The sequence below is a fragment of the Emys orbicularis genome, chromosome 22 (genome assembly GCF_028017835.1).
Source record: "Emys orbicularis isolate rEmyOrb1 chromosome 22, rEmyOrb1.hap1, whole genome shotgun sequence".
NCBI classification, from domain to species: Eukaryota; Metazoa; Chordata; order Testudines; family Emydidae; genus Emys; species Emys orbicularis.
In genome coordinates, this window is record NC_088704.1 from 20,024,049 (window position 1) to 20,051,144 (window position 27,096).

Here is a 27,096-nt window from a genome sequence, read left to right on the forward strand (position 1 = left end):
CAGGCTTGATTGAGTGTAGATGAGATTAGAAAGCACATTGTACTCCCCTCCTGGGCACGTGCTGCGCCAGCTCAGACACACTCTGGTTCCAAATGGTTCTGATGCCAAACTCAAAATGTTCTGAAGCTGCATTGCTGCTTTTTGTTGGAAATTTGGTAGCCCCGTTTTCATTACATTTTAATACAAACATGGCCCAAACAATGTTCCCTGAGACTCCACAATGCTCCCCGCTATCCTTCTGCAGCCAAATTACTATTTTCTTGCAATCTTGGGGCATGAAATGACTGAAGTGAAATTAGGGAAAACTTCTCGGGAGTGGGTCAAACGTGCAACAAACGTTCTGCAGGTTCCAACGGCCCGCGGTTAACATGGCCAGCTGCTCCACTCCTGGTGCTTACCCAGCTCACAAGCCAATCCAGTCCATCCTCCTAGGCACGTGCAGTGCCCTGTGACGGGGTCACACGTTCCGCCATTCCGACAGAGGCAGTGCTGGTGACAGTTCACGCCATAGAAACCATATGGACACGCTTGGGGAAAAATTAGGACAAAGACCAAAGTCAGAAAGCAGCTCTTGACACTGGGTTTAAAATGCAGAGATCAGGCCTGTTGTAATGTTGGGGGTGAGGAGGGGGGTTAGGAGTAGACAAAAATGAAATGGAGCTGCTACCACTAGAAATAAGTAACAAGAACACAATGCAGTAATGCCTGGGGGCTGCCTAGCTGGCCCCACAGGAAGGTTCTGCATTTTTACTTGCACATAAGCTGTGTCACGCCACAGGGGACTGGGCTGGGGTGGGGAAGGGAGAGAAACAGCAGAGAGGTGAGGGAGTCACGTGCATGGAAAACCTCGGTACCGTAACCTCTCTCTTCTCTTCCATGCTTTCCCCAGCCTCTGCGAGCTTCCCCACAGCTCCCACTTTAGCCATTTGGTGGTGCCTTGACCTCCTGAGCAGGTGGGCGGCAAAACAAGGTTTGGGAACCTCAGCTCTAGTTATTGATCCCCCCCTCTGGGAAATGACACATGGAGCCCAGATCGGTGAGTGTGGGGGAATGTATTAGACTCCTGGGTCCCACTGGGGAAGGTCTCAACAAAACGTGGCACAGCGAGTTGGAAGACTGGAGGATTATAGCCCATTGGAACAAGGAAGGTGGTTTTGGCTCACCAGCTAAACACAGCTTGGCACAAGGCTGCTATACACTTGGCTTTTCCAAAGGCCAGATGCGGGGCGGGGCGTGCCTTTCATAACACAGTAAACTTGGAAGAAAAGAGCCTTGATGCTGAACTATGCTTGGCCTGTGTTTTCCTGCAAAAGCTTTGTTGCTAGTGAAGATATTTCTCTGCTCCTTCCTGCCCCTGCAGGGAGGTCCATAACCCCGTGCTTGCCACTTCACACGCTGCTGCCATAGAAACGAGCTGGGGTGTCACAAATAGAGCCTCACAACATCGCTGCAGGATCCAGTGGAACGTGCTCCTGTTTCTTGGGATGTCTGTGCCTGGCATAAGGAGGCTGGTGGGATCAGTAACTTGATGACATGAAATTTAAGTAACTCAATTGTCCACCAGATGCCTTTGGAGAATGTTTAGTCCGGAATACACTGAATTATTTTTAAAGGGAGTTGTATGAATTTAGTGCCACAGGTTGGCAGCCAGTGACTTCTGTCTTGGCTTGCAGAACACCCTGCTCTTCCATGTCTGGGCAATGCTACCAAACTTCTCTATCAAAGAACCATAGGATGGACGCAGTCACCTTGGTGGAAAAACAACTTCTCGGTCGTTTACTGTAGTAGTCAAGTAAAACAGGTTATCTCTGCATTATCTAAAGTTCCTTTAGTGCTTGATTCTGCATGCTAAACCTCCAGCTGCCAGAAGCTGGGACTGAATGACAGAGGATGGATTACTCAAAATTGCCCTGTTCTGTTCATTTCCTCTGAAGCATCTGGCACGGGCCACTGTCGGAAGACAGGATACTGGGCTAGATGGACCATTGGGCTGACCCGTATGGCTGTACTTATGTTCTTGTATTATGTTAAGCTGCTGTAGGACCCCAGAAAAAGCACGTAATCACATGCTTAACTGTAAGCACATGTCTAGTCCCATTGACTTGGGAGTAAGTGCTTTGCTGGAGTAGGGCCAGAATGCTCAGCGCTTTGCAAGACAGAGCCCTTACTGAGAGTTCGCATGTGCAGCACAAGTGGAGATGATTTGAACCGTGATCCAGGCTCATCACCACGCCACCAGAGCGCAGCTGCTAGGCCGATTCAAACTACAACTCACAGAGACTTGGAATTTTTTTCCCCAATGGCTGATTTTTTCCGCACGTCAAGGAAGAAGACCGTTTGGAATAGGATGTGACCACACATTGTATTACCTTGCTGGCAGGTGGCACCTGTCCATCCAGCCGCACAGAGACACCGTCCACTAACATGGTCACAGATGGCATCATTAAAGCAGCTGCATGCCTGACTGCAATTCTCTCCATACCAGTGATCCTCACAAGCTGCAGGGAAACAGAAGTAGGCACAACAACTAAGTAACAGGTATTAGTTACATAGACTTTTACTGCTGATTCAGAAATGCAGCTGTTTGGGAGAAGACAAAGGGGATGAACCAGCAACCTCACCAATGAAAATGTTCCAAGAAGGTCAGGTTAACTGCCAGCTATGTCTGCTCAAGAAAAGTAAGAGGGAGAGAGAGAGAGAGAGAAAGTGTGTGTGTGTGTGTGTGTGTGTGTGTGTGTGTGTGTGTGTGTGTGTGTGTGTGTGTGTGTGTGTGTAAAAAAAATGTGTTTACACTATCATGAGAAAAGAACAGTCAGATTGTATATACGGCTGCAGTTCACAAATATGGATGTTATTTTTTCATGATATTTTGAAAGTAATCCATTAGGAAGCCGTTCTCACAGACGCCCCAAACCTCACTACTATCTACAGTTATGGGCGCAGAGGCTGAGCCATTCAAAACTTTGGGAGGTAAACTGCAAAATAGACAAAATTTGCCCCCCTAATTTCTCTGAGATTGGGAGTCTGTTTCCGATAAATGCTGCACAATTCAGATCCAGGTCAAAAGTGTCTCTGAACTTCTTCAGTCTATAAAACGGGGCTAGAAATCTTGCAAATACAGGCTCTCTCTGAGACTTTTGGGATTTCCTGATTATAGTCATGCTAGATGCAGCACAAGAACTGCCCACTCTGGCACTTCCACATCTGGCCCTAGCTGAAATCTGGCAGTAATAGGCAGATGTAAAAATAAGAAAAGCTAACTCAGCATTTCCGAACCTTCCCATGGGCATGGGTTATAGAAAAGGGTTAAGGTCTTATAGAAAAGGGTTACGGTCTGGGGGGCCAGGGAGAGGGGGGCTTATTTTTCCAAAGTCAATTCTCCCTCCCTGGCTGGCACAGCTGTTCTCAGCATCCAATAAAGAGCACGACTGAAATGGAGAGAGGAGATGAAAAGTGGAAAAGACCTGTGGAAACAGCATGCATCTGTTGAAGGTGAAAGGCATCACTGGCGCAGGAGACATTGGTGTCTGAAACCTGCCTTCAAACTACATCTGAAACCCCCACCTTTCTACTACTACTACAGAGGCAGCAGTGCTCTGAGAATGAAGGATTTCATTATTGCAAGACTTTAGCAGGATCTTTGATTATTTTGGCACAAGCAATTGCATTGACTCTTCAGACCAATGTGAAGGCAACAGCAAAGCTTTGTGTGTCACACAGGAAAGAAGCCTTTCCTCCCCCCTCCCTGATGTTTGTTTCACTAGCACAAGCTCTTAAAGAGCGGCTGGCACCTCATGAAAAGCTTTGAAAAATATTCACTAGGGGGACAATTTCATCCTGGACAAAATCCAGGTGGAGTAATTACCTTTAGCCAATCTAAGCTTCCACAGCAGTTTCAACTGGATATGGGATTCCTATAAGTAGAGCCAGATCCTCAGCGGGTGCAAATCAGAGCAGGTTCACTGACTTCAGTGAAGTTATGCTGATTTACACCACCTGAGATCTGGCCCATGGGCTGTAAATTACTCGGTGTTCTTCTGGATGGAAGGGTAAAACCCACCTTCAAAGCTGATCCATATACCCGGTACATCCCTTTTCAAGGGCTCCCGGTCTCATGTAGTATCATCCGACAGGAGTGCCACCCAGGGTTTAACTCCTCAATCAGCATCCATCAACTCCTGCTGCTTACTCCCTACCTGATGTCACACTCCTTTCCGTGTCATGAAAGCAGCAGAGGTGGGAATAAGCAGCAAAAGAGATGCAAACACCAATCTCTTTGGATCACGTGCCAAGACGGAGAAACAAGGATACTGTATGATCGACTGCAAGCCGTCTCTCACCAAATTCACCTTCAAAGGCACCAGTAGCCTGCAAATGGGAATCCTCTATTGGGATAGATTTAATGGTAGAACCTCAGAACCTACTCTGGTTACAGTGAAGGCCAATCCAGCCGGCGGGACAGATGCAGCGCCCTGTCACATGATCACAGCGGGCTCCATTCAGACATGTGCAGGTTTTCTGACACTCCAGGCCATAAAATCCATCGGGACAGGCTGGGAAAACAGAAAAAGCCCAGAAATGTTTGTATAAACGTCGGTGTGTGCAGAGGGCTGGAAATCTCCCAAGGAGAGAGGGACACTACACAATAGCTCATTCTTCTAATAAAGTGCTTTGCTAGTGGATTTGTAGGAACTTCGCAAAAATAAATTGTTACACCCTTGCACCATGACAGGATTCAAACTTGGAACTGCAGGGTACTGCAATAAGAGAGCCACAACCCCGGGAAGGCAAGGGCTGGTTATTCGACACACCTGTGTTAATGCCCCAGATTGTCCTTTCAAACAAGTTTATTTTTCTATAGTAATAGAACTATACTAACCAATACAGTATCTGAGAATGAAGCGGTGTTGACAGGTTAAAGCAGACGACCAGGAGTCCAGATTTCTGGGTTTTGTTCCCCACTCTAGCTCACTAACTGCGGGTGAGCCATGCAAAGACTATTTATTATTATTGAATATATTATTATTATTAATATTATATATTTATTATTATTGAATATATTATTGCCCTTATATAAATCGATGGTACTTAGTCCACAGCAAGCGGGGATGTGAATCTACCACGCCCTCGCCTGCTGTGCACTAGTGATCTGTGTGGACTCTGCTGATGGGCAAGAACAGTTCCCTAGTGTACTTTATCTACCCCACTTTGCAATGGTGTAGATCAAAGCGCAGGAAGGAACTGTTAGTGTGCATCAGCAGGGTCCACATGGGAATAATGTATGGCAGGCTAGCACAGGGCAGATTCACACTGCATGTGTTGCAAACTAAGTGTTTGTGTAGACAAGCCCTAATACTTGCAGTGGGTGAGGCTTCATTCATTCATGTTTATAACCTGATTGGAGATCCTTGGTTGGCAGCTGTTAACAATACTGTAAAACTCTATATTGACATATTACAAACTGGGCTGGAAGACTGGCGGAATATTTGTTCCTGCATATTCAGTGCTGTGGTTTATCCCACCTGTGTAGCGAGAACTCACTTCATGGTTCATTGGTGAGATACAATTCCTGTCCCATAAAAACTGTACATATCCTCCTTCAACCTTTCTCCTGTGCATTCACGGCTCCAATCGTGTGAGAACATAGCCAAGCGCTCATCTCAGGGCCTAATGGTCTCTTCCCTTTGGCTTTGAAATGGGCTCCCCTTGTGCCTTCCAAGGCGGTGTGGCTGCTGGCAGACTCAGTGCCCAAAAAAGCACTCACCTCCTTCCCATCCCGTACCCCTGGCCTAAATCTGTCGTCAAAGCGGCTGCCAGCTCTTGGTGTTTCCCTTCGTAGTGCGAGTGGGCTGTCCTCTAGCCATCGCTAAGGGGGGGGTCTGTTGCAGTATCCACCGTAAAACCATGGGGCTTAAAGCTGTACAGCAAAAGCCTGCTCTGAACTGAAATGGCCTTTTCAAGGTCTCACTCAGCTCGGGAGGGAGTTTTTTACTTATTTGGTTTTCATCGTATAAAACACACGTTATTGTGCTTGTTGCAGATGGCTGTTTGCAAGGCATGAAACCAGGGGCATTCTGGAAAAGCAAAACTGGCCCAGGTTTCTGACTAAGAGGAAAAGTGGTGCGTGGGGATTATCTGCGCCCTCAGTGATCTCCCTGATTAAGGCTCAGGCCCTTGGGAACAGACAAACATGCTGGTGTCAGTCTGAATCTTTGGCAAATCTCAGAGGACTGTTCAAAACTGCAGATGCTTTTGGTTAGTGAATTGTTTTACAAATACATCGATGGACATTAAGGCTGTGGGGTTTAGCCTCCATAATTAGAAGCTTTGGACCAGTAATGGGCTATTAGTATTGAGGTAGCTTAAAGGCCCTTACCAAGGATGGGGATTTCATTGTACAAGCACATAATGACAAAGATCGTCCCTGCCTCAAGGCACTTACAGCTGAAGATGGGACTCTCCAAACGTTCATCAGCTCGATTTGGATACATACCCCAAAGCTTGGGAGCTTTGCCAAAGTACCCAACCCGTGTGGAGTGGGATACCTTGCTGTGAGATTGCTGGTGTTTCTTGCATCTGACCAGGTTGGAGATAAGGTGAGAGCAGCCTTTTGTTGGCTCTTTCAATCTCAGTGGGAACCAGGAAGTGCAGAGCTACCGTTTTCAAATGCACGCACCATGCAAAATCAGATAGCCTTCATGCTGCCAGAACATACCCACATGCATGTGCCAACAGGGAGGCTCCTTGTTTACATGCACCGTCATTCGCTTGTTTGTATGAACCTGCTATCTCCAGAATTAAACTTCGGGGCCAGCTTGGGACAGTGCAATATTCCCCACAGTCCTGCTGGGTGCTTCTTGCCAGTAGGAGGTCCTGTACAATCCCCAGTGACATGGAGACTCCATTAGACACGACTGGTTCCTTAGCTCTCCTAAAGGAGCAAAACCAGGGTACTCACCACGCTCACAGAACGTCCCGCTCCAGCCAGGGCTGCAAGTGCACGCCCCACTGACATGGTCACAGACGGCTCCATTGTCGCACTGACACCGGTGTCGGCAGCTTAGCCCAAACCATCCTTCTGGACACTCTAGCAAATACAAGGCAACCAACGTTGACCAGAGCGTCCTTCCAATCAGGGTCACTTTAAGGGGCTACGTGGGGCCGCTGGTTCACACCCTGCCGAGTGAGGGCAGCAGTGAATGAAAGTAGCGTTATCTGACGGCTGGTTGTTTGGAGTGGACTGGTGGTCTCTTAGGGAACAGATCCATGTCACCAAAATACCAATCACAACTGGCACTCATTGGTAATACAGTAGAACCTCAGTGTTACGAACACCTTGGGAATGGAGGTTGTTCATAACTCTGAATAAAATGTTATGGTTGTTCTTTCAAAAGTTCACAACTGAACATTGACTTAATACAGCTTTGAAACTTTACTATGCAGAAGAAAAATGCTGCTTTAACCATCTTAATTTAAATGAAACAAGCACAGACGCAGTTTCCCTACCTTGTCAAATCTTTTTTTTTTTTTTTAAACTTTCTCCCTCTTTTTTTTTTTTTTTTTAGCAGTTTACATTTAACAGAGGACTGTACAGTACTTGCTTTTTTCTTTTTGTCTCTGCTGCCTGATCACGTACTTCTGGTTCCAAGTGAGGGATGTGGTTAACCGGTCAGTTTGTAACTCTGGTGTTCTACTGTATCAGCAAAGAGACCGGGCATGGGAAAAGAACCAGCCCCACCCCCCAACAGATGTGCCATTATGGGGGAAGCTGGCCCTGCTGCTACCTGCGCTTTAACCATTGTGGGTAAGCAGAGGTCTTCACTCAGCAGGGCTGCCAGGCCAGCACCTTTTCCTACCATAAAAGCTAACAGAGTTCAGCTTGGCTAGACCAAAGGTGAGACCAGCCTGCTGACAACACTCACTCTGATCACAATGGAGTCCCGTGGAGCCAGCTTCACAAATGCACTGTCCTGTCCTCATATTGCAGCTGCCGTCACTGTTGCTGCAGTTGCAAGTGTTAGCACAATCGGGGCCCCAGTGGCCAGCGTCACAGGCTGAAACAGAGGAGAGACCTCGCCCTGAGTGGCAGTGCCCTTTGCTCAGCTGGGCAAAGACACAGGGGAGAGGGGGCTTTTCTTCTCTCCGCTGCATGTGCGTGGCTTCCATCAATGGGCACGGCTCATGTGGACAGAGAGAAAGAGGAACGCAGCCAGCACTCCTCAGGCCAGGTCAATGGAAAGAAACTAGGTGATAAGAACAACGAGGAGTCCGGTGCCACCTTAAAGACTAACAGGTTTATTTGGCCATCAGCTTTCGTGGGTAAAAAACCCACTTCTTCAGATGCAACTCCTCGTTGTTTTTGTGGATACAGACTAACAAGGCTACCCCTCTGATAGTAGGTGATAAGGTAACACAGGGTATCACTACATTTTGTACAGACTGAATCCCCACAAAGAACACGGAAGGGGTGGGGGAAGGCAGGTAGGCAGAGGCTGTGAGAGACAGAACGGGGAGACAGATGAAAGCGAACATACACCGAGGAGAGGTGCCCTCTACACCATGTCCACGCCACACAAAGGGTACCGTACCTCTCCTGCAGTTATCCCCAGTCCAGCCAGGAGCACAGCTACATTTCCCTGTCACCGGGTGACAGTGCCCATCATTCCCACAGCTACATCTCATCTGGCAGCCTGGCCCAAACCAGCCAGCTGGACACACTGCAAGGGAAGAGAGATATTAAGAGCAAACTGCTGCTATAGCAACAGTGCAGTAGTTACATTTTTGATAGGCAGCGTGTGGTGTTACACACCCCGATTTCCAGTGTGGCTCTAGAGCAGGGCCATCAGCCACATGCTTTAAAAACCCTGCTTGCCTGACCTCAGATGCTCCCGCCTGGGCTGGCCAGGTCCAGGAACCCACACTGAGGGGCTGCATTCCTTCTGGCATTACTGCTTCCTTCCGTACGTCGGACAAGGAGGAGGATTAAGCCACTTACCTGCGAGCAGCTAGACTTTAGCTCCATACCACTGCCAGCAGGGCCAGCTCTAACTTTTTTGCTGCCCCAAGCAGCCAAAAAAAAAAGCGCTGCCCCCCGAGGCCCCCCCCCCACCTAGCGCCGCGCCACCCCCCGCCGAGCGCTGCCGGAATCCCCCCCCCACCCCGCCGGAGCGCCCCCCCCCCCGCGGAATGCCGCACCGCGCTCCCCCCGCCGCCCCTTACCAGGTGCCGCCCCAAGCATGTGCTTGGGTGCCTGGTGCCTGGAGCCGGCCCTGACTGCCAGATCCCAGAGGGACTGTCTGAGCAGAGCACTGGGACCCAGGAACTGACTCGCTGTGTGACTCTAGGCCAGCTGCACCACCTCTTGGTGCCTTGCTTTCCCAGGCCTAGGCAACGTTTAAAAGGTAGGTCAACAGAGTGACGGTGGTCAGGCACAGGTGCTGGAACTAAAGGTGCGGATGGGGAGGGCGCTGCTGCACCCCTCTGGCTTGAAGTGGTTTCCATCATATACGGGGTTTCCACTTTGGTTCAACGGCTCTCAGCCCCTGCCTGTAAAAATGGTCCCAGCGCCCCTGCAGTTAGGGGTGTGAGAAATGCACAGCCCTGGCCGGCGTAGCTATGCCGACCTCACCCCCAGCTCTGTCGACGGAAGCTACCGTGACCTGGGGAGGCGGTGTTCCTACACCAACAGAAAAAACCCTTCTGGCGCTGTAGGCTGCACCTCCACTATGGGGTTACGGCACCACAGCAACGCTGGTATAGTCCCCCTAGCGTAGACGTATTCCCTATAAAAGGGACCCGTGGTAGCTCCTAGGAGTTGCGAGGATACCAGCTAATGCATGGCACTCCAGGATGTACAATGCTAAGCGCCGTTTCTTGTTTAGCCCAGTGGTGACAGATAACCACAGGCTCAGATCACTAAGTAGGATACTCCAGGCCTCGCCTGTAGGAATCCTAGTTATCACCACCCACGCGCATTCACCGAGACAGAACAAATCCAGCCTTCAATGGCCCCACTTACCATCCTGGCAGCGGTCGCCAACGTATCCAGGTGGACACAGGCAGGCACCCGTGGCCGGGTCACAGCTGGCGTCGTTCTCACACTCCAGGCAGATCTCCTGGCAGCCCACTCCCCAGCGGCCAGCGGGGCAAGCTGAAGCACAGACAGAGACGGATGCCAGAGGAATTTCCACTCATTATTCCAAAGGGCAGTTAGTGCTGGGGAAAGGTGCCAGCTCCACAGCTCCCTTTATCCACAGAGCCGGTGTGCTAAGGGCAGGGAGAGGGCAAGCTTCTGTGCAGCCAGTGGACACAACCCCGCCTTGGAGAGGCCACCCCTTGGTGGGCCCCATTCTGCTGAGAATACTAATAAAGTGGCAATTAGTACCAATGACAATGCGGACACCGGTCCACTAGAAAGTGGCTGAAGACCACCATGCTGCCCACTCTACACCTTCCTCCCCCTTCTGTTACTGCTGCTCCCACATCAGGGCCTGGGGGGACAGGAAAAGCAAATGCCACGAACAAAAGATGCCGCAAAAAGCACTAACGAGTTTTCAAATCTGTTTTCTCCTCCCCCCCCCCCCCCCCACCAGCCCACATTCCCGGACAGAACCCCACCCTCATGCAAATGCTTTCAGAGAGAGTATTCATCCTGTTTACTTTCTCCAGGGAGTTTTATTTTATTTACTTTGAATTAAGCTTTTCCCCTTACTTTCTGGGTCCCCGGGCCCTACTCCAGGGAAGAGAGGGAAGCTAATGACATTAGAAAGGCAGCACTGAAGTCACATAGTTAAACTTAACAAGCCTTTTCTTCCCCCACCAGGCAATCTTTCCAGGAGTTTGAACAACGTGAATGTAACGCTGAATGAGCTGGGAAATCTGTATCTTCGATTCAAGAGCATTCTTTCAAATATTACAGCCTTGGGGTGCCTGCAAGCCCTGGGCACCTCGCCACAAAGCCATTTAAAAGGAACTAAAGAGACAGGTTTATTTTATGGTTTCTTTATGACTTAAGTGAGGCTTGTGCTCTCGTGATCTGAATTTCCTCTCTCTCAGTGTGTGGAGCTGCGGGACGGACTACACGCATCCCAGCTGCTGGGGCCAGTTATCTTTATGACAACGCAACAGAGTCTCTACGAATGCCATCATTCTGCACCACTCCTGTCTGTCTGCAATGCTGTTCCCTTACCAGCCAAAAAGTTCTCTCTGTCGCACCGTTTCATACCGGGAGTGAAATGAGGTACATTGTCTCTACAAACTCAGCAATGCTGCCTCCTCCACAGCAAATGCTATTCATTCCTGAGCCGGTTTTCTGAATCCACTTTGCTTGTTACGTGCATTAGCCGGTTCTGTTTGTTTTCTTTACCTGTTTTGCTTATTTTTCTTCTGATATTCTAGATGAAAAATGACATTTTGTGTGCACAAGCCCTAACCCACCAGCTCTTCACCAAAGCCACATTGCTGGGAGTTTCAAAGAGGGCTGCTTCAGAAAGAACAATTCATCCAGTGCCTGGGGATTTATAGTGATGCAAAATTCCAGCCAGAGTGACTAAGGTCGAATAGGCTGAACTCCGTTTGATGGACACACAGCAAAGCAGGCCAGCCGCTTACGGACACTAAAAAAGGGCCTGATCCTGCATGCCTTCTGCATGACGCTGCTTTCCATCCGTTCTCACAGGGTTCAATGGGAACAGATGGTGCTCAGCGAACCCCACAATGGCATCCTGAAATTGTAAGAGCGAACGAACCACTTGCTTTTGCTGTGCATTGAGATAGGTTTGCTTTCTTGCCTGCTTTATGCAAGCACGTAATTCTTCAACCAGTGCTAGCCAAAGCGCTTTCCAATGTGTTTCTTGCTGCTTGATCTTAAAATTAGTGAGTTCTGACCTGCTCAAGCAGGTGGTCTGCATTCAGGCAAGATGGTTTCACATTGCTAGACAGAGATCTTGCTCAGCATTCCGAAGATTTGCATTTAGTTCCAAAAAGGAGCCAGGAAGCTGAGAAGTGCTAAAGCTGAGTCAAGTCTCCTTGTTAAAGTGATACCAAGCCCCTCCAATGGCTGGGGGGAACTATTAAGTGCCGTACATGTGTGTCTTATATTGCTCAGTCAAGCTATTAGAACGAAGACATTTCAGTAATGACTAATAGCTTCCAGCTGTTGTAGCTAGCTTTTTTATTTAGGGATCTCTGGTCTTCCAGTCATTAAACGGACATGGTGAGGATGATAAAAAAATTTATACATCTGTAAAGAAAAATTCCTTAGACCGCAACAATTGGCAATTCCAATTCACTTCTCATTCCTCATGCCATTTATCACTTGCTTACACTTCATTCAGCTTGGACAATGGACCCCAATTAGCTGATTTTATTGTCAGAGTCTTGTACACAAAAATAATGCTGCCCCTTTTTTTTTTTTACTTCCACACAATCTATTTGCAGGAGGTTTGTAAAACCTCTTTAATTTAACAAAAGAAAAAGAAAAACCCAAATGGACAGTTTAAGTCCCCCCACCACCATCCCCACCCACATCTCTTGCCTTCTCACCTCGGCCACAGTCAAGTCCTGTTCTACCCGGCAAACAGATGCACTTCCCAGTGAGCCGGTCGCAGGGGGAGCTGCCACAGGAACAGGATTGTAAACAGTTAACTCCAAATGTCCCTTCTGGGCACTCTACGGTTAAAATAATGGAGGAGAAATCACACTTCACTATGACACGTTTTCCAAGAGAAGACTTTCAGCCAATCACAGCTCAGATCCCTCACGTCACCACGAAGGAGATACCTCTTCCCTGACTCTGTGGGTCACATTATGGCTACTTCCCGGTGCATGTGTCAGACGGGGAGAGGGAAAATGGCCCCCCTCCAGTGGAAAGGAACATAACTGCACTGTATATTGCTGAGGAGCTGGGGAGGGTGGTGTGAACACAGGACCAGACACTGCCGCCTATGCGCTCCATGCTGTAGAGGGAGTATGTCTTAGTGGGGTGTGCATGTGGCTGCTATTGACCCAAGCCATCATGCCCTCCTCCCCGCTCCAGACCTCACCCTACCCACCATGTCCCCAGGGAGAGGTCCCTGACAAGGAGGCAGCTCAGAAATTTCACAGCACCACACTGTTTTTCTATTTGAAATGAGTGCCTGCCCTTTCACTGTATAGCTCACGTGTTCAGTAACTAGCATTTGAGGCCAAACTGCCCTCCCCTGCTGCCTATGGTTTGTTGCCTGCAAAGTGTCCTTATCATAGGCACACCCAGAGCACGAATATGCTCGATTGTGAAACTGCATTCATCCACAGGCAGGAGCTGCCAGATTTTAGCACCTTTTTTAGTATATTTCCACCAAGACTGGGCATTGTCTGTAAACCAGCCCGCATTCCTTCCTGGCATGGAACAAATAAGGACCTCATGTCAGTGGTTCCCTTGTACTGAAACGCAACTGACCCATTTTCTGGGATCTTGTTTCTGTAATCCGACCAATCAAATGTCTGTCAAATTTATCTATGGCTAAATCTTAATGTTCAGTGAAGCTAAACAAAAAACAAAACAAAAACACCGTAATCTAAGGGAGGGTGGGAAGGGATGTTCACATGGCTAATTTTTCCTGGGTTCCCTTAACAATTAAGCAGGATATTTCTGTTTGGGTCAGGGATTTCATGCCTTAACTGTACCATGTGTGGAGAAGTCGCAACCATTCATTTGTCATGTCAGTCTCTTGCCATCAAAATGATTGCGACGGCCTCAATTCAACATTATGATATTGCTGCAGGATACAATAGGAGGGCAAAGGCCGTGCAAGAAGCTCCCATGCTTATACTGAGTCACACATAAAATGGACACATATTGGCACACAGACACCACTGACGTCAGTTAACCCCATGCAAGTGCCATGAGGAATAGCCCTAAGAACCGTCATAACTGCATGCCTCACCCACTTGAGTTACAGGAGTGGCTTTCAACACCTCAGCACATCTGACCTCCCGTCCACTAGAGGGCAGATGTGCACACACTTACATGCCAGAACACTATTTTCAAATGAGTCAAACCTCTACTCTTCCAAATCATTGCATAACCTGATGTCCAAAAAAACACATCAAAGGCTGAGACCAAAGTTCTCAGACATTACGGAGTCCAATTTTTATGAATCAGCACTGTCGACAATGGATAATTTAATGCAAAGCGAGAGAAAGAGAATTATCATGCACAAGAGGAACGCACATTTTCATTTCCTTAGCTCATTGTGCGAGGATGATTTGTGAAAGCCAGATTTTGTTTTTTTGCAGAACGATCTGGTTTAGTAATGAAGTCCCACATAGACCGAGTGCCTCAAAGTTAAAGATCCTTAAATCCTATTTGAATCTCTGAGGAGAGCTCCATGCTTGGAATGTTTTGGTTCATATGCCCCAGCGTTTCAGACGATTCAGGTAGTGAAACACACTGACATTCACAAAAGATGGTGGGGGGGAAAACCCACACCAGTTCAGAGATTTAAAGCAACACTGCAGAGTTTTCTGATGTTTCTCTTCTTTGCTAATTGGTGGCAGATGCTTGTCTTCGCTCTTTAATAGTTTCCAGATCCAAACAAGAGTCAAGAGCCTATTATTTCTATAAAAATATTTGTGTTATTTCCTGTGACTCTTCCCTGAGGACCTTAGGTCCGTTCTTATTCTTTAAAAAAGCATCTCCTGATTGAAATTTCCAACCTCTGAACTAGCTCAATGGCTCCAGAGGCAGCACAGTTCTCTGCCATATGGAAGATCTGAGACTACCAGTGACCTTAGGAAGGACCCCTGCTTCCCAGGTGATTGGAAGCTAGGAACTCTGTAGTGAAGCACAAACTTTGCTAAGGTTTCCTGCATGTCCTCTGGCACATTCCTGAAACTCTCGTAGATTTGGCAAGGAGGGCAGCATATCGGAGAAAGAGGGAAAGAACTGCAGGAGAATAATCCCTGATTGGCATGGGAAGAATCACTAAGAAAAATCAGTTGCATTACCATTTGGTCAGTCCTATGGGCATAACATTGGCCATGATGGGAGACACAAGCATGAATCTAACTTTCAGACAGTGTTGGACAATCCTCACAGGCCTCAGCAGTTCAGCACAGATGTGAAACCCAAAGATCAGACTTTTACCACAAAAGGGTGCCAGCTGCAAAGTTTGGATGCGATTTGAGGTGTGCTCATCTCCAGGGTTTATCCCAAGTTTCTGGTCTAGAAATCTGACAAGAATGGGCTTAAGATTTCGAGCACCTCCTGCCTACAGTCAGAGCTAAATTAACCCCACACAAACAACTTTCTCACTGTATTTTGGCACAGCCAATTAGACACCTGGATAGTACCAGGAAGCACATGACAATGAAAAAAATTTTGGAGGAAAAAAAAGGAGAGAATTCTTATGAACCTTGAAAAAAAAACTAAAAAAAAAAAAATCAGGCAAAAGAGTGTGGGGGTTCGGGGGTAGTTCTTATTTCCCCGTCTCTTGTTTGCCGCACTGTATTATTCAAACACAAAATTAAGCCACAGATCTTGTTGCTAAGAGCCTTTTCATGTCAGCAGAGAGCATGGGTTGCAGGCACAGAGCCAAAGCTGATCGAGATAGATTATTTGCTGTCATTTGCCCCAGGGATGTAGAATAGATATAAAAGCAAACCCTTTGACTTGCTCTACTGGAATATTTTGGTGAAAATCTATAGCTTTCGCCTTCACTGATAAGATGAATGGGCTACTTTTTCTGTGCTGTTATTCAGCATAAGCACATGCTACCAAATTACACTAACATTTGTATCTGCTGAATGGGGTGTGGATGAAGTGCCTGGGTATGAGATCCAAGCCAAACCTAAAACCCATCGGTGGTTACAGTCAGAATTTGGACGCTGAGCAGCAGCAAGTGTTTTTATGCTGTGGGTTTTTTCCTTTCTCTGTCTGAAGATGACAGCACTTGGCTATTTCCTACCGGATCCAAGCAGTTGGCACTAAGGTTAGAGGAGACAAAATGGGGCCCAGATGGGGCCACTCCTCCCCTCAGCATCCCCATGGACCAAGAACTGAGGAATGAACATGTCACATGCTGCTATCACACAGGTCACTGTGTTGGTGTGTTATAGCACTTCCCCCACCCCGTGTCTGTCTTGTCTACTCTGACTGAAGCTCTTCAGGGCAGGGACTGTCTGCCACTCTGGGTCTGAACAGCACACTGGGGCCCCTCCCTTGGCTGGCCCATAGGCCCCAATGTCAGAAACATGTAATAACAATAATTAATGCACCACAGAACAAAACAGCCACACAAAAGGGGATGATGCTTTTTGATCCGTGGGCCAAATTGGAGGCTGGACCAAAGTGCTATTTTCCAAGTTCTGTTGCAGTCATGTTTCCTGGTTAATCATCCCCTCAAACCTCACCCCAACAGTTCTTTTGCTGCCTTTTCACATTAACCTATGCGAGTTTCACTGCAAGAAAATCGAACATGCACATCTGCCATGAACTAACAAAGCCAGGGAGCTCTTACAGTCTGAGCACTGCACCGCAGTTACCTGGGAGGTTCAGCCATGTATCCCAGTTGCCAGGCTGGCCCTCTTCTCTGAAGAGCAGAAAGCTGATAACAGGAACATATGGGGGCAGCAGGTTAAATTTTAAGACCACTGAAATATAAGATTTTCTTTCCCTCTTGCAGATCAAAAAAAAGCTTTAATGTGGAATAAAATGCAGAAAGAAGACTCTGACTCCATTCTGCCAGGGATGGAATGCCTGAAAATGAACAGATGTCAAAGGAATAAGAAGAAAACGCCGCTAAATATCATCTTCATCTACAAAAGCCGAGGCGCCCAAACGGCAGGATAAAGTGAGGCCTTTTCCTCCTGCTCTGATTAAGAATCATTATTAAAAAATGTCTCCCTCCACACTTTAAAAAACTGCAGTGCTTGGATACAGCCCCTGGCTGTTCTTATCATCTAAAGCCATTTCAGTTTCAGCTCATTTGATCTGCTGTAGTGGGGTGGGAAGGCTGGAGGGTTGTAAAAGTAGTTCTTGCTGTCCCTTCTTCTGGCTTCGCTACTATAGGGAGAGGAAGCTTAAATTGACCACTACAGATGTTCAGACTCAGCATAGGCAGCAGCTGGCACAGGGCACTGCAGGCACCCTGGAAAGATATTTGGCCTAACAAAGAGAAGTGTGCAAGAAGGTGGTATGTGTGCACTGGAAGTTGGGACATAGAAGAATTTTGTCCCAATTCATTTCTGAAATTCATAAGCCCTTCAGTGACCTTGAGAGGAGACAAATCAGGGCTCATCCTTGAAGAACTAACAGACAAACTGTCGCCACGGTACCGCGCCCAGTCACTGAACAGCCATGCGGAGGGCAACATTTTCAAAGGGACTAGTGACTGCGGATGCCCAACTTGAAATATCTGAAAGAAGCCAAATCAGGTCCCTTTACAGTGTCCCACATTGGGAATCCAAAACCAGAGGTACCCAACGACACCAGTAGGGGCTTTTGAGAATTTAGGCCAGAAGCCACACAGGAACAGCTTCATTTCAAAGAAGTGCCTGCCTAGAAATAAACCATTCACACCAACCCTCGTACGGAGGCTGTGTCCTTTATTTGTCTAATAAGCATTTTGCAATGGAATATGCCACCCTCAATGTAAAGTGCTGTAAATGCCTCTGTCAATGTATCCATGTATTAAAACTGGTGTTTTAAATAATTTGGCACTTATTTGGAAGCCAGTTATATTGTACTTCCAATGAGACTTAGGCTTCCAAGTCACATAGGCACTTTCGAAAAATCTACCCTGTGTCTACAGCATGCTTAGAAATTATTACGTGTGTCATTAACGCCTCTGTAGCCTTTAAAACAATAGAATAGAGACGTACATATATTGACCCCTAGCACTGCAGTCATGCTATAGCAAGAGGAATCAGCCTTGCGAAGCGTAAAATATCTGGACTCTGCCTGCCCAGTTATTATTTCTCTCCGTTTTTAGAGCACGTTGGTTGCTGCAGTACCTGGGAAATTTCCTCCTTAGCCCCCTGTAGTTTTGAAACACTATAACAAGCTGAATGGCGGCGTTCAGCCACCATCAGAGGAACCTGCCAGTGAAGCTCACGGAGCTTCTGAAAAGTGGAATCTGACGCATGCACAATCTGTGCTGGCGCAACACGTGCCCTTCTGCAGCCCAGTTCCACATGCGGTTTTTACCTTGGTCGCAGTTCTCCCCATGGTAACCTTCGGGACACTCTTTCTGACACTCTCCGCTCACGTGGTCACAGGAAACTCCCAGGGGGCAACTACATTTGTTCTTGCAGCCGCCACCGTAATAGCCAGAGTCACACTCTGTTAATGACAGTCATTGAAAAGAAAGAGCATTCGGCATTAGCAGACAGACCTGGGAAGAACACGCAGCCCAAACTGAGTATCAGGGATTCGAGGTCTCTGCAGTGGAGCTTTAACAGACCCCTCACTGATCTAACATATCACACCTAGCTGGACTGCGGACACAAGTTCAGGGAGTTTCCACTGGCATCCAACGTGTGTGGAACTAGACACCCTAACTTAGCTGACCAAGGTTGAAAATTGGGCTTGCTCATGTTCTAATTAACAGGATGTCCTTGGGGAGGGTCGTAGTGGTTCTTTGTTTTCCCAATAAAATTAATGAGCGGGGGGGGGGGAAGGAAAGCCTAGGGAAATACTCCCCTAAACAGCCCGTGTCACCTAACCACTCACTTGTCTGACACCTTTTGCCATGATAACCAGGTTTGCATCTGCAGGAGCCGTCCTTCTTGTCACACTCCTGGGTATTCTGCTGCACACACAGGCATTCTTCGGAGCACCCGGGCCCATAGGCCCACTTCGGGCAGGCTAGATGTGGTGGGAAAGCATCATTAAGTGCTTTGGGAAACCAAACAGCAGAGGACAACCAATAGCGTCGTTATCACCCTCCAAAGACCCTGCCCAAAGGGAACTCTTAGAAAGATCGGTCTGATGTAACAGTGTTAGAAGGGGTTCAACCTGGCTCTGAAAAGGTTAATGTGGGCCTGAGAGGCTAACTCACTCACCTGGCTGCACCTGGAGGGTGGGAACCAGGCCTAACTAAACATGAAGCCTAGCTGGGTGATGACTATAAAGAAAGGAAGACCAGATTAGAAGGGGGCTGCAGGTAGAGAAGGAGAGAATGTTTCAGTCCGTTGTTGGCTGTAGAGACTGGCAGGGTCAAGGAGGAGCCCCAGGGGGATAGCTGGCCTGGGGGATTCTCCCCGGAGTACAGACGTCCGGTCAGATACCGAGAGAGACAAGGAGCAGCTATCGGGGTGGAGCAAGCTGCAGCGGTGAGCCCTGACAAAAGAGCAGGATCTGGACTTCCGAGGAGAGAGCTCTGGGAGGCATTCAACTGAGGAACAGAGTGGGATGAAAGGTCAAGCCCGAGGAGGGCAGAAGTTGGGTTTGTTTGTTGTACTTTTAGTTAGGGATTTTGTTGAGGGATTCCAGAGGAGACCCCTGCTAGTCCCAGCCCCGAGAAAAGGTGAAGCTAGAGAGGTTGTGGGGGAGATGGCCTGAAAAAGAGAGAGGAAGAAGTCCAGGCAGGCAGCTGCAAGGAGTCTGCATGAGGCCCCTGATAAGAGAATAAGGATAACTGAAAGCCCTGAGAAAAGGACATGAGGACCATGGGACCCAGAGAGGGGGTAAGAACATGGAATGGGTGGGGACTAAAATGTGACCTGGCTGGAGGGCCATGTCATGAGTGTCATGAGAAGAAGCACACCACGGCATGACCATCGGCAGTGGGTACTGGAAGAGGAAAGCTACCTACGCCACGCCCAGCCACCAGGGGGCACACCAGCAGTCAGCCAACCCTTTTACGGCTGGCCAGACTCACCTAAATGGCAGTATCGTCCGTAAAGTCCAGGGTCACACAAACAGGCCCCGTAAATTCGATGGCACCGACCTCTGTTGGCACAGTTGCATTTCTTCCTGCATTGTTTCCCAAAGAATCCCTTAGGGCAGCCTAGAAAGGGGAAAATGTACTCTGGTAAGAACACCCAGCACAGGAGTGTCACGTCAGTCAGTGGGGGCTTACAACAGAACTTGGCAAGAACACCCCATTGCAAAAACACTGCCTGTATATGATAAGAAATTATCACAGTCCTACAGGGCACCTGGATGTGAAAGAAGGAACGGATCATTTTGTCACCAAGAATAATGTCTGCCTCCCTGCAAGGTCAGATCTCAATAAGGGGGTAGTCAAATCATATTCTTCTGGGCATTATCCAATGGCTGCGGGGATCAGAAAGGGTTTGCATCTCTCACCTCATGTACAGGGCTGTTTATTAGGTTAGGTGCATTATGGAGCGCTGGGGTGCTCTCAAGGAATCAGCAAATACCACAGATGGGATACTGGACTTGATGGAGAGTGATTTGATCTAGTGTGACAGGATGATGATAAACCCACACTACGGACAGACCTCTACAGACAACTAGAAAACACCAAATTACCATTGACAGCTCCAGGCCACCTTTCAGTGCAAAGGCTCCCAAAGTGCTTTGCAACCAGAAACGCACAGAAGCCCTGAAATGCAGCCGCATCCAGGGCACCAGATGGGAAGCACCAGGTTAGGAATAAAGGCCAGTGGGAAACAAAGGCCCTGTGATTTCTGATGACCCCCTAGATCAGACAGGACCTCACCCAGCAAATCACATGGTACTTCCTCCCTCTATGCATCCAAGATACTCCCCAGGGCACCTAGCACCACTGTTTCCACATTGGAAGGACGAAGGGCTGAGTCAAACCTGCTGGCAGCCAAACATGCAGTTCCAGGAAGTCTAGCTTTTTCAGACCTGACACTTAGACCACTAAGCCAGCCCCTGGGAAAAATTACAATCATATTTGAACTGTTAAAGGAATAAAACAGTTGCCAGGTTTTTTGTAATGCTGAAGAATTTAATATTAGAAGCATGTGCCAAATACACTGCCTCAGCAGAACGTGCCAACCAGCAGAGGTACAGGTAGCACAAGCCGTCTCCCATCTGATAACAGCATCAGACAGTTTAGGAAGAAGGAAGGCTATCCGGCCCAATTCACCAGCTCTGTATTGTTTATCTTAACCCCACCTTCCTGCTTTTTCACTGTACCCCTCAACTGCCTCCTTCCTAAGGAAAAAAAGTCTGGGTGTCTCTCGAACTCATATATACTCTGCTTCAATTGTCTTCTCCAGCAATGGATTCCCTCTGCTCCTAACCACTTTCATGAAGTCATTCTGATGGAATTTCTTACTGACTCCCCGTTTTCATGTTTTAAGATTATATCTCCATGACTTTAACCCTTCGGGGTGAGAAATAGATCAATATCTACACCAGCTTAACTGATCCCTTTTGTGCAGGAAGATGGGAAGCGATTATTCTCAAATATCTTCAGTGTCTACTTCCATCTCAGTGACAACCATGACACCTTTCCACAACACTTCTATTTCTTATGACATGATACCATTTTTTTTTTTGCTGCCTTCCACTGAACTTTCCCCCAGACAATCATCTGCCTAGGAGTCAGTGCCCATCACTGCTCCCTATGTCTTAAGAAGGACGTCACTGATCTGCTAAACTAGGGCTACCAGGAGCTTGGTGCAGGAATTAGGGAATGACCTAGAACACGGATTCATGTCAAGTGGATTCTTCAATCATCCTTTTCAGATGGAAAAAAAAGTCTTTTTAAATGCAAGACTACGTGATCCAGCAAGTAAGATGGAATCTAGGGATGTGTCAGAGTCTCACACAAAGTGATGTTCCAAGCAAAGGGTTAAAAGATGCCAGGTGCCCTTAAAATACAGGTGTCAGGCAACAGATTAAGGAATATAAACTGATCAATAGAGCACATCCTGTGTAAAGTGCTTCTAAGTTTTAACAGAAGCACAAATGGACTGTGAACGCCCGGCATCATACCTGGCTATGATCTCCATTTATCACTAGAGCAAACACTCCACTATAAAGTATCAATTCAAATAGCAAATGAACTACCCTGTTAGCTCTGGGAACGGAGCTTGTAAGCAGTTAAGAAATATTGTTTTCCTCTTGCTCTGTCCCCAATTTCATTAAAACACATTCTACAGTAAAAAGAGGAGAGCAAGACAATTAGGAAGGTACAACCCCCAGCACCTTGTGCAAGAATTCAGGGCCCAGAATAGCAGAGAGACTGCACCTATTCTATGCACATATCTCTCTGTCCTTCCTCCACATGTATTGCACTGATATAATTCTTTCCTTTTTCCAATACTTTATAAACACTAACGAATCATCACAACCCATTGGTGAGGGCAATCAGAGTATCACTGTGCCCTAGGGTGACCCGATCACACAGGTGAAATATCGGGACGTGGGGGGGAGGGGTCGGAGCAAAAAAAAAAAAAAAAAAAAAAAGCTGATCAGTGCAAGCCTGGGAGGGACGGGAGAGGAGGAGGAATGCGGCGTGCTTGGGGAAGAGGCGGGGCCAGGGTGGGGATTTGGGGAGGGATCCAATGGGGCAGTGAGGGGGCGGGGCTGGGGCCATGGGGCCAGGGCGGGGATTTGGGGAGGGATCCAATGGGGGAAGGAGGGGGCGGAGTTGGGGTGGGGCGCGAGCCCCCTCCTGTGAGCGGAGGCAAAATATTGGGACAATTTGCATCCCGACCGAAGGTAGGTCGGGACGCAGGACAAATAAGCAAATATCGGGACAGTCCCGATAAAATTGGGACGTCTGGTCACCCTACTGTGCCCATTTTACAAATGGGGAAGCTGAGGTGCAGAGGTTAAATGACTTGCCTATGGTCACTGAAAGTATCAGGGTCAGAGCTGAGATTGAAGCTCGGGAGTTCCTGGTCCCCAGTCCTGTGCTGACACTTTCTGCTCTCCCCACCCCAGCTCCCACCCTGCTTAATCTGTGCATGAAACATTATTCACAATGATGTGCGTGGCACAGGGAATGCGGCCAGACTGTGCCCTCAGGAGCACAGGGTGGCCCCGCGTTTCTATCAGCCTGCTGTCTAACTTCTTAGAATGAAACAAGACTTTCTGCACAGAAGCAGCCTCCCCCACCATCATGTCACTGGGTTAGGGGGAGGAAAAGGGGGAGTCTCATTACTGCATGAAGCAGGAGATTGGGAAGCTTGACCATACCATCCTCACACAGTTCTCCACTGACCCCAGGCGGGCAGCGGCACTTCCCAGTCACTGGATCACACGTGGCTCCATTCTTACAGTGGCAGGTGAAGCTGCAGTTCCTCCCAAAGGTGCCTTCGGGACAGGCTGTGAGGGGACAGAGAGACAGAGGTCAGAAAGGTGATTGTACTGTCACAGCTATTTGTTCATTTCTATTGCCCTAGATCAGTGGTTCTCAAACTTTTTTTTTCTGCGGACCACTTGGAAATTGCCGAGGGTCTCAGCGGACCACTTAATGATCTTTCCAAACGTTGTTTGTACCATTAGCTAACGATTGTAAAGAGCTTTGGATAAAAGCGCTATATAAAAAACCCCTTAATAATAAACATTTTTTGTTCTACAAATAAAAGCACACAACTCATATTTTAATATCAGTAGTCTTACCTTTCTAATGCAATGGATGTGCCCTCTCTCACCCACCGTCCCCGAGCTGGGGCTGGGAAGGAGGGGGGTCTCTCCCTCTCCCCCACCACAGCAGCCCCCAAGCTGGGCATGGGAAGGACGGCCCTCTTCCCCTGGCAGCCATATCCCTGGAGCTGGGGAAAGTAGTCTCTTTCTCTGGCCACCGCAGCCCTGCCGGTCCCAAATTCCCCCCACCCCCTCTTCTCACCCACTGCTCCCTCCCACCTACCCCCTATTCCCCCCAAGGCCACCACCTCACCTTACATGTGCGTCTTCTCCAGGGTCCAGGCACCTAATTAGTGGAGCCACGCCTGCTTGGCTCCACTAATTAGGTGGGTGGCCCTTCATTCTCTCATATGCGGCCACCCAGGTGCGCACCTTAGAGGGAAGTATCCGCGGACCACCTGAATGGAGCTCGCAGACCCCTGGTGGTCCATGGACCACAGTTTGAGAACCACTGCCCTAGACTGACAGATTAATTACAATAAGATCTGACACTCAGCCCAAAGGGTTTCCAGCAAACTCCCTGCGTGACTTGCAGCAAGCACGTCCTGACATCGCAGTAATTCAAATGGAGGACAGTGAAGCCGAGAAAGGGACATGGGGATGTATGAAACCAATACAGTGCAGTGGGACTATTCTCATGCCTGTTCTGCACCTCTCTACTCCAATGCATCCCAGTGCTGGTGCAGGGCCATAGGAAAGTCAGAGGATGACCAGATAAGGTGCGCTCTCAACTGGTGCTTCTGGTCTATGGTCCAGCTAATATTCAACCTTTTGACTAAGGCCTCCATGCAGACTATGTTCATTTTTCCTTCTTGCATTTGGCCTGTTATCCCATGCATTGTATTTGTCTGGATTAGACTGTAAACTCTTCAGGATTGGGATCTTGCCTTCTATAGCTCTGTATACATCATTAATGATGGTAGCACTAAGAATGAACCAAAACGTCAATGGATAAAAACTCACAGCGTACAGAAATTTAGAGAAAGCTGAACAGAATTCGGAGATACAGTTCAGTTTAGATACTTATTCAAGCCTCTGAAGTTTTCTTCTCCTCTTTCCTACAACAACCCCACCTGTCATCGCATCCTACACTATGGAAAACACCTGGAAAACAAACTTTTTCAGCTTTGCATTTATTTGCTGAAAGATACATGCCAAAATATTTTTTTAGAAAATAAATTCTGAAATCCAGATGCCAATTTCATTACCATTTAGGCAATATATGTATTCATTTGTATGTACTCTCTTCTGAAATACACATGGTTAATTTTTCCTAAAATTACTTAATTAAAAAATAGATTTGCCTCGGGATCATGGAGTTCTATTAATATTTACAAGCATGAACCCAGCCAGGAGGTAGGGAAGCTATCCTTTCCCTTTCAACTCATTGCAAATACAGTTCCAAATATTTAAAAAGCAAAATAAGGACTCCAGAAAGTACTGGTTGGACAAGTCAGATTTGGGGGTTCAAATTCAAATTGCAAATATCAGCTAACAGCAGCCCTTTCTCTGAAATGGGCATCAAATGCCAATAATGTTTAAACTGAAAGAGGCCCAAGGGGAAAATATTCCTTCATTTAAACTGCCAACAGCTCTGAAGCCAGAAGTTCAGTTGGAAGGAGGAATTAGGAGGACTCCCATTAGTGCCTTAAATAGTTTCTTAGTCTTAAAGAATGTAATATGTCTAATTCACTGCCGATAGGTTTATGTGCACAGTCTGAGAGCTAAGCTCAGATCCAACACCAAATACATACATTTGCAGGTCTGAACTATAGATTCATACCCTCTGGGATCTATATGGTAACGAGAGATAGAGAACTTTATTAGGGATTTTGTCTGGTGACTACAACCATGCTGTGCCAACACAAACATGGCAAATGCAGGCAATGGGTAAAGAAAAGCTGGGGTTGTTAGTGCTATTTAGACCAGCTGTGGAGTTGTGCTCACCTCACTCTTCTTTTTGACTGGCTTTTGGAAGGAACACAAAAACTATAAAACCACCCTGCCCTTTGCTTACCCCTCTCCCCCTGCCCTTCTCCAACTTAACTCACTCTGATTGCATAGGACTCCACTCCAGCCCTCCGGACAGTCACAGCCAGTCTGGTCCTCATTGCATGTTCCACCATTTCTGCAATCATCACATGTCAGGCTGCAGTCATGACCAAAGGTGTCCTCCAAGCAGACTGGAAGAAAAAGAAGCTGCGGATGAGTGGGCTTTCCAAAAGCTCCTTCATTGAGCTGAAGGGTTCAGCTGGGCAGCCAAACCCACACCACTTAGGAACACTGAATCTCCAGCAAATGCGCCAGTAACATGTAGAGCAGTGGTAGTGGAGTGGAATGTCTGGGACATGTGGGGAATGCATAACGGAGTCTGGAAATGGTCTGCCTTTTGTGACGGTTCATGTCACAAGCAGCAAGACCCTGGAATGGTTGGGGTGACGTCTTGGCTCTGTTGAAATCAATGACAAGACTCCCGTTGACTTAAATGGAGCCAGGATTTCACACTTGGTGTTCAATGAGAGGGAAAATATGAATCCAAACTCACAAGTGAAGAAGGGGCGTGTGAGGGTATTTTCTTCTGTTTGGCAGCAAACTAGTACTCCAAGACAACTTGAGTTTTAATAATATTAGTTTTAAATAGGTTAAGACCTTAAGAGACAAATTGAGAGCCTTAGTTTACAACTGTGAATGCTCAAGTTTGCATAATACAACTGATGGTGTCTGTAAAACGGAGGGGCACCACTTTTCCATCTGCAAGGCTGTACTAGCACGCGGAAACTGTAGCTGGGTGTTCAGCTACCCAACCTGCACGTGCTCAATGGATGACAGCTCACCCAATCTGTGCAGTAATGCAGGCTTTGTACATGACAAACTCTGTGGATGCATTGAGTTGCATGTGCAAATTTGGACATGTAAGTTCACTCCAAATGTGTTGCTACTATTAAAGACACCAGAGAATTTTCCACATGCCCTTGCTACAAAATGCCCACCAAATTTTTCCGAAAGTGTGTGCTCTCCTCTTGCTTCCACCTCTTCCTCCTCCTCCTCATACTCCTCATCAAAGAGCTGGGTGAACTCATCACGCAGGATGGCAACGTGAGGAATAGGGCGTATGATGGGGCGTTGTCCGTCAAGGGCCTCCATGGGGTCATCCAGAGCTAGGAAAATCCATGGGGGAAAAGCAAACATTTCTATCCAAATCACCAATCCAAAGAGGAGAGATTTAAAGAGGAGTGAAATGAGAGAGGAACAAGAGATTAGTAAAGAGCACAAAAATATGAAATAAAAAGAAGGAAAAGAGAACAAGATCTGACAGAGTCATTGGTTCTGTACTGATTTAGTGTTTTATAGAGTCTACTCCAGTGACCCACACAACTGTCCCTGGCCACTTTGGGGACTGTGATTCATTCCCTGTCTCTTTCCTTCCCCCACATTCTTTTATTTCTTTCAGTCTAGAATTTTATACCATTCCCATCATGTGAGTATCTGAGTGCCTCCAAAAAAATCGACGTGAAAGG

General features: G+C 47.6%; 1 protein-coding gene across 1 annotated transcript in view; it reads right to left on the reverse strand.

Annotated features, from left to right (window-relative positions):
- Positions 1-27,096, reverse strand: part of MEGF6 (multiple EGF like domains 6) — a 248,213-nt gene that overhangs the window by 17,514 nt on the left and 203,603 nt on the right. The window contains exons 13-26 of the mRNA XM_065421373.1: positions 26,569-26,736; positions 25,630-25,761; positions 23,129-23,257; positions 19,863-19,991; positions 18,713-18,847; positions 18,188-18,322; positions 12,544-12,669; positions 10,019-10,150; positions 8,589-8,717; positions 7,923-8,054; positions 6,959-7,087; positions 4,425-4,553; positions 2,370-2,498; positions 399-527 (exon numbers count right to left, since the gene is read on the reverse strand). Of these exons, the coding sequence (XP_065277445.1) occupies positions 399-527; positions 2,370-2,498; positions 4,425-4,553; positions 6,959-7,087; positions 7,923-8,054; positions 8,589-8,717; positions 10,019-10,150; positions 12,544-12,669; positions 18,188-18,322; positions 18,713-18,847; positions 19,863-19,991; positions 23,129-23,257; positions 25,630-25,761; positions 26,569-26,736 (1,863 nt within the window). The remainder of the gene's footprint in view (positions 1-398; positions 528-2,369; positions 2,499-4,424; positions 4,554-6,958; positions 7,088-7,922; positions 8,055-8,588; positions 8,718-10,018; positions 10,151-12,543; positions 12,670-18,187; positions 18,323-18,712; positions 18,848-19,862; positions 19,992-23,128; positions 23,258-25,629; positions 25,762-26,568; positions 26,737-27,096) is intronic.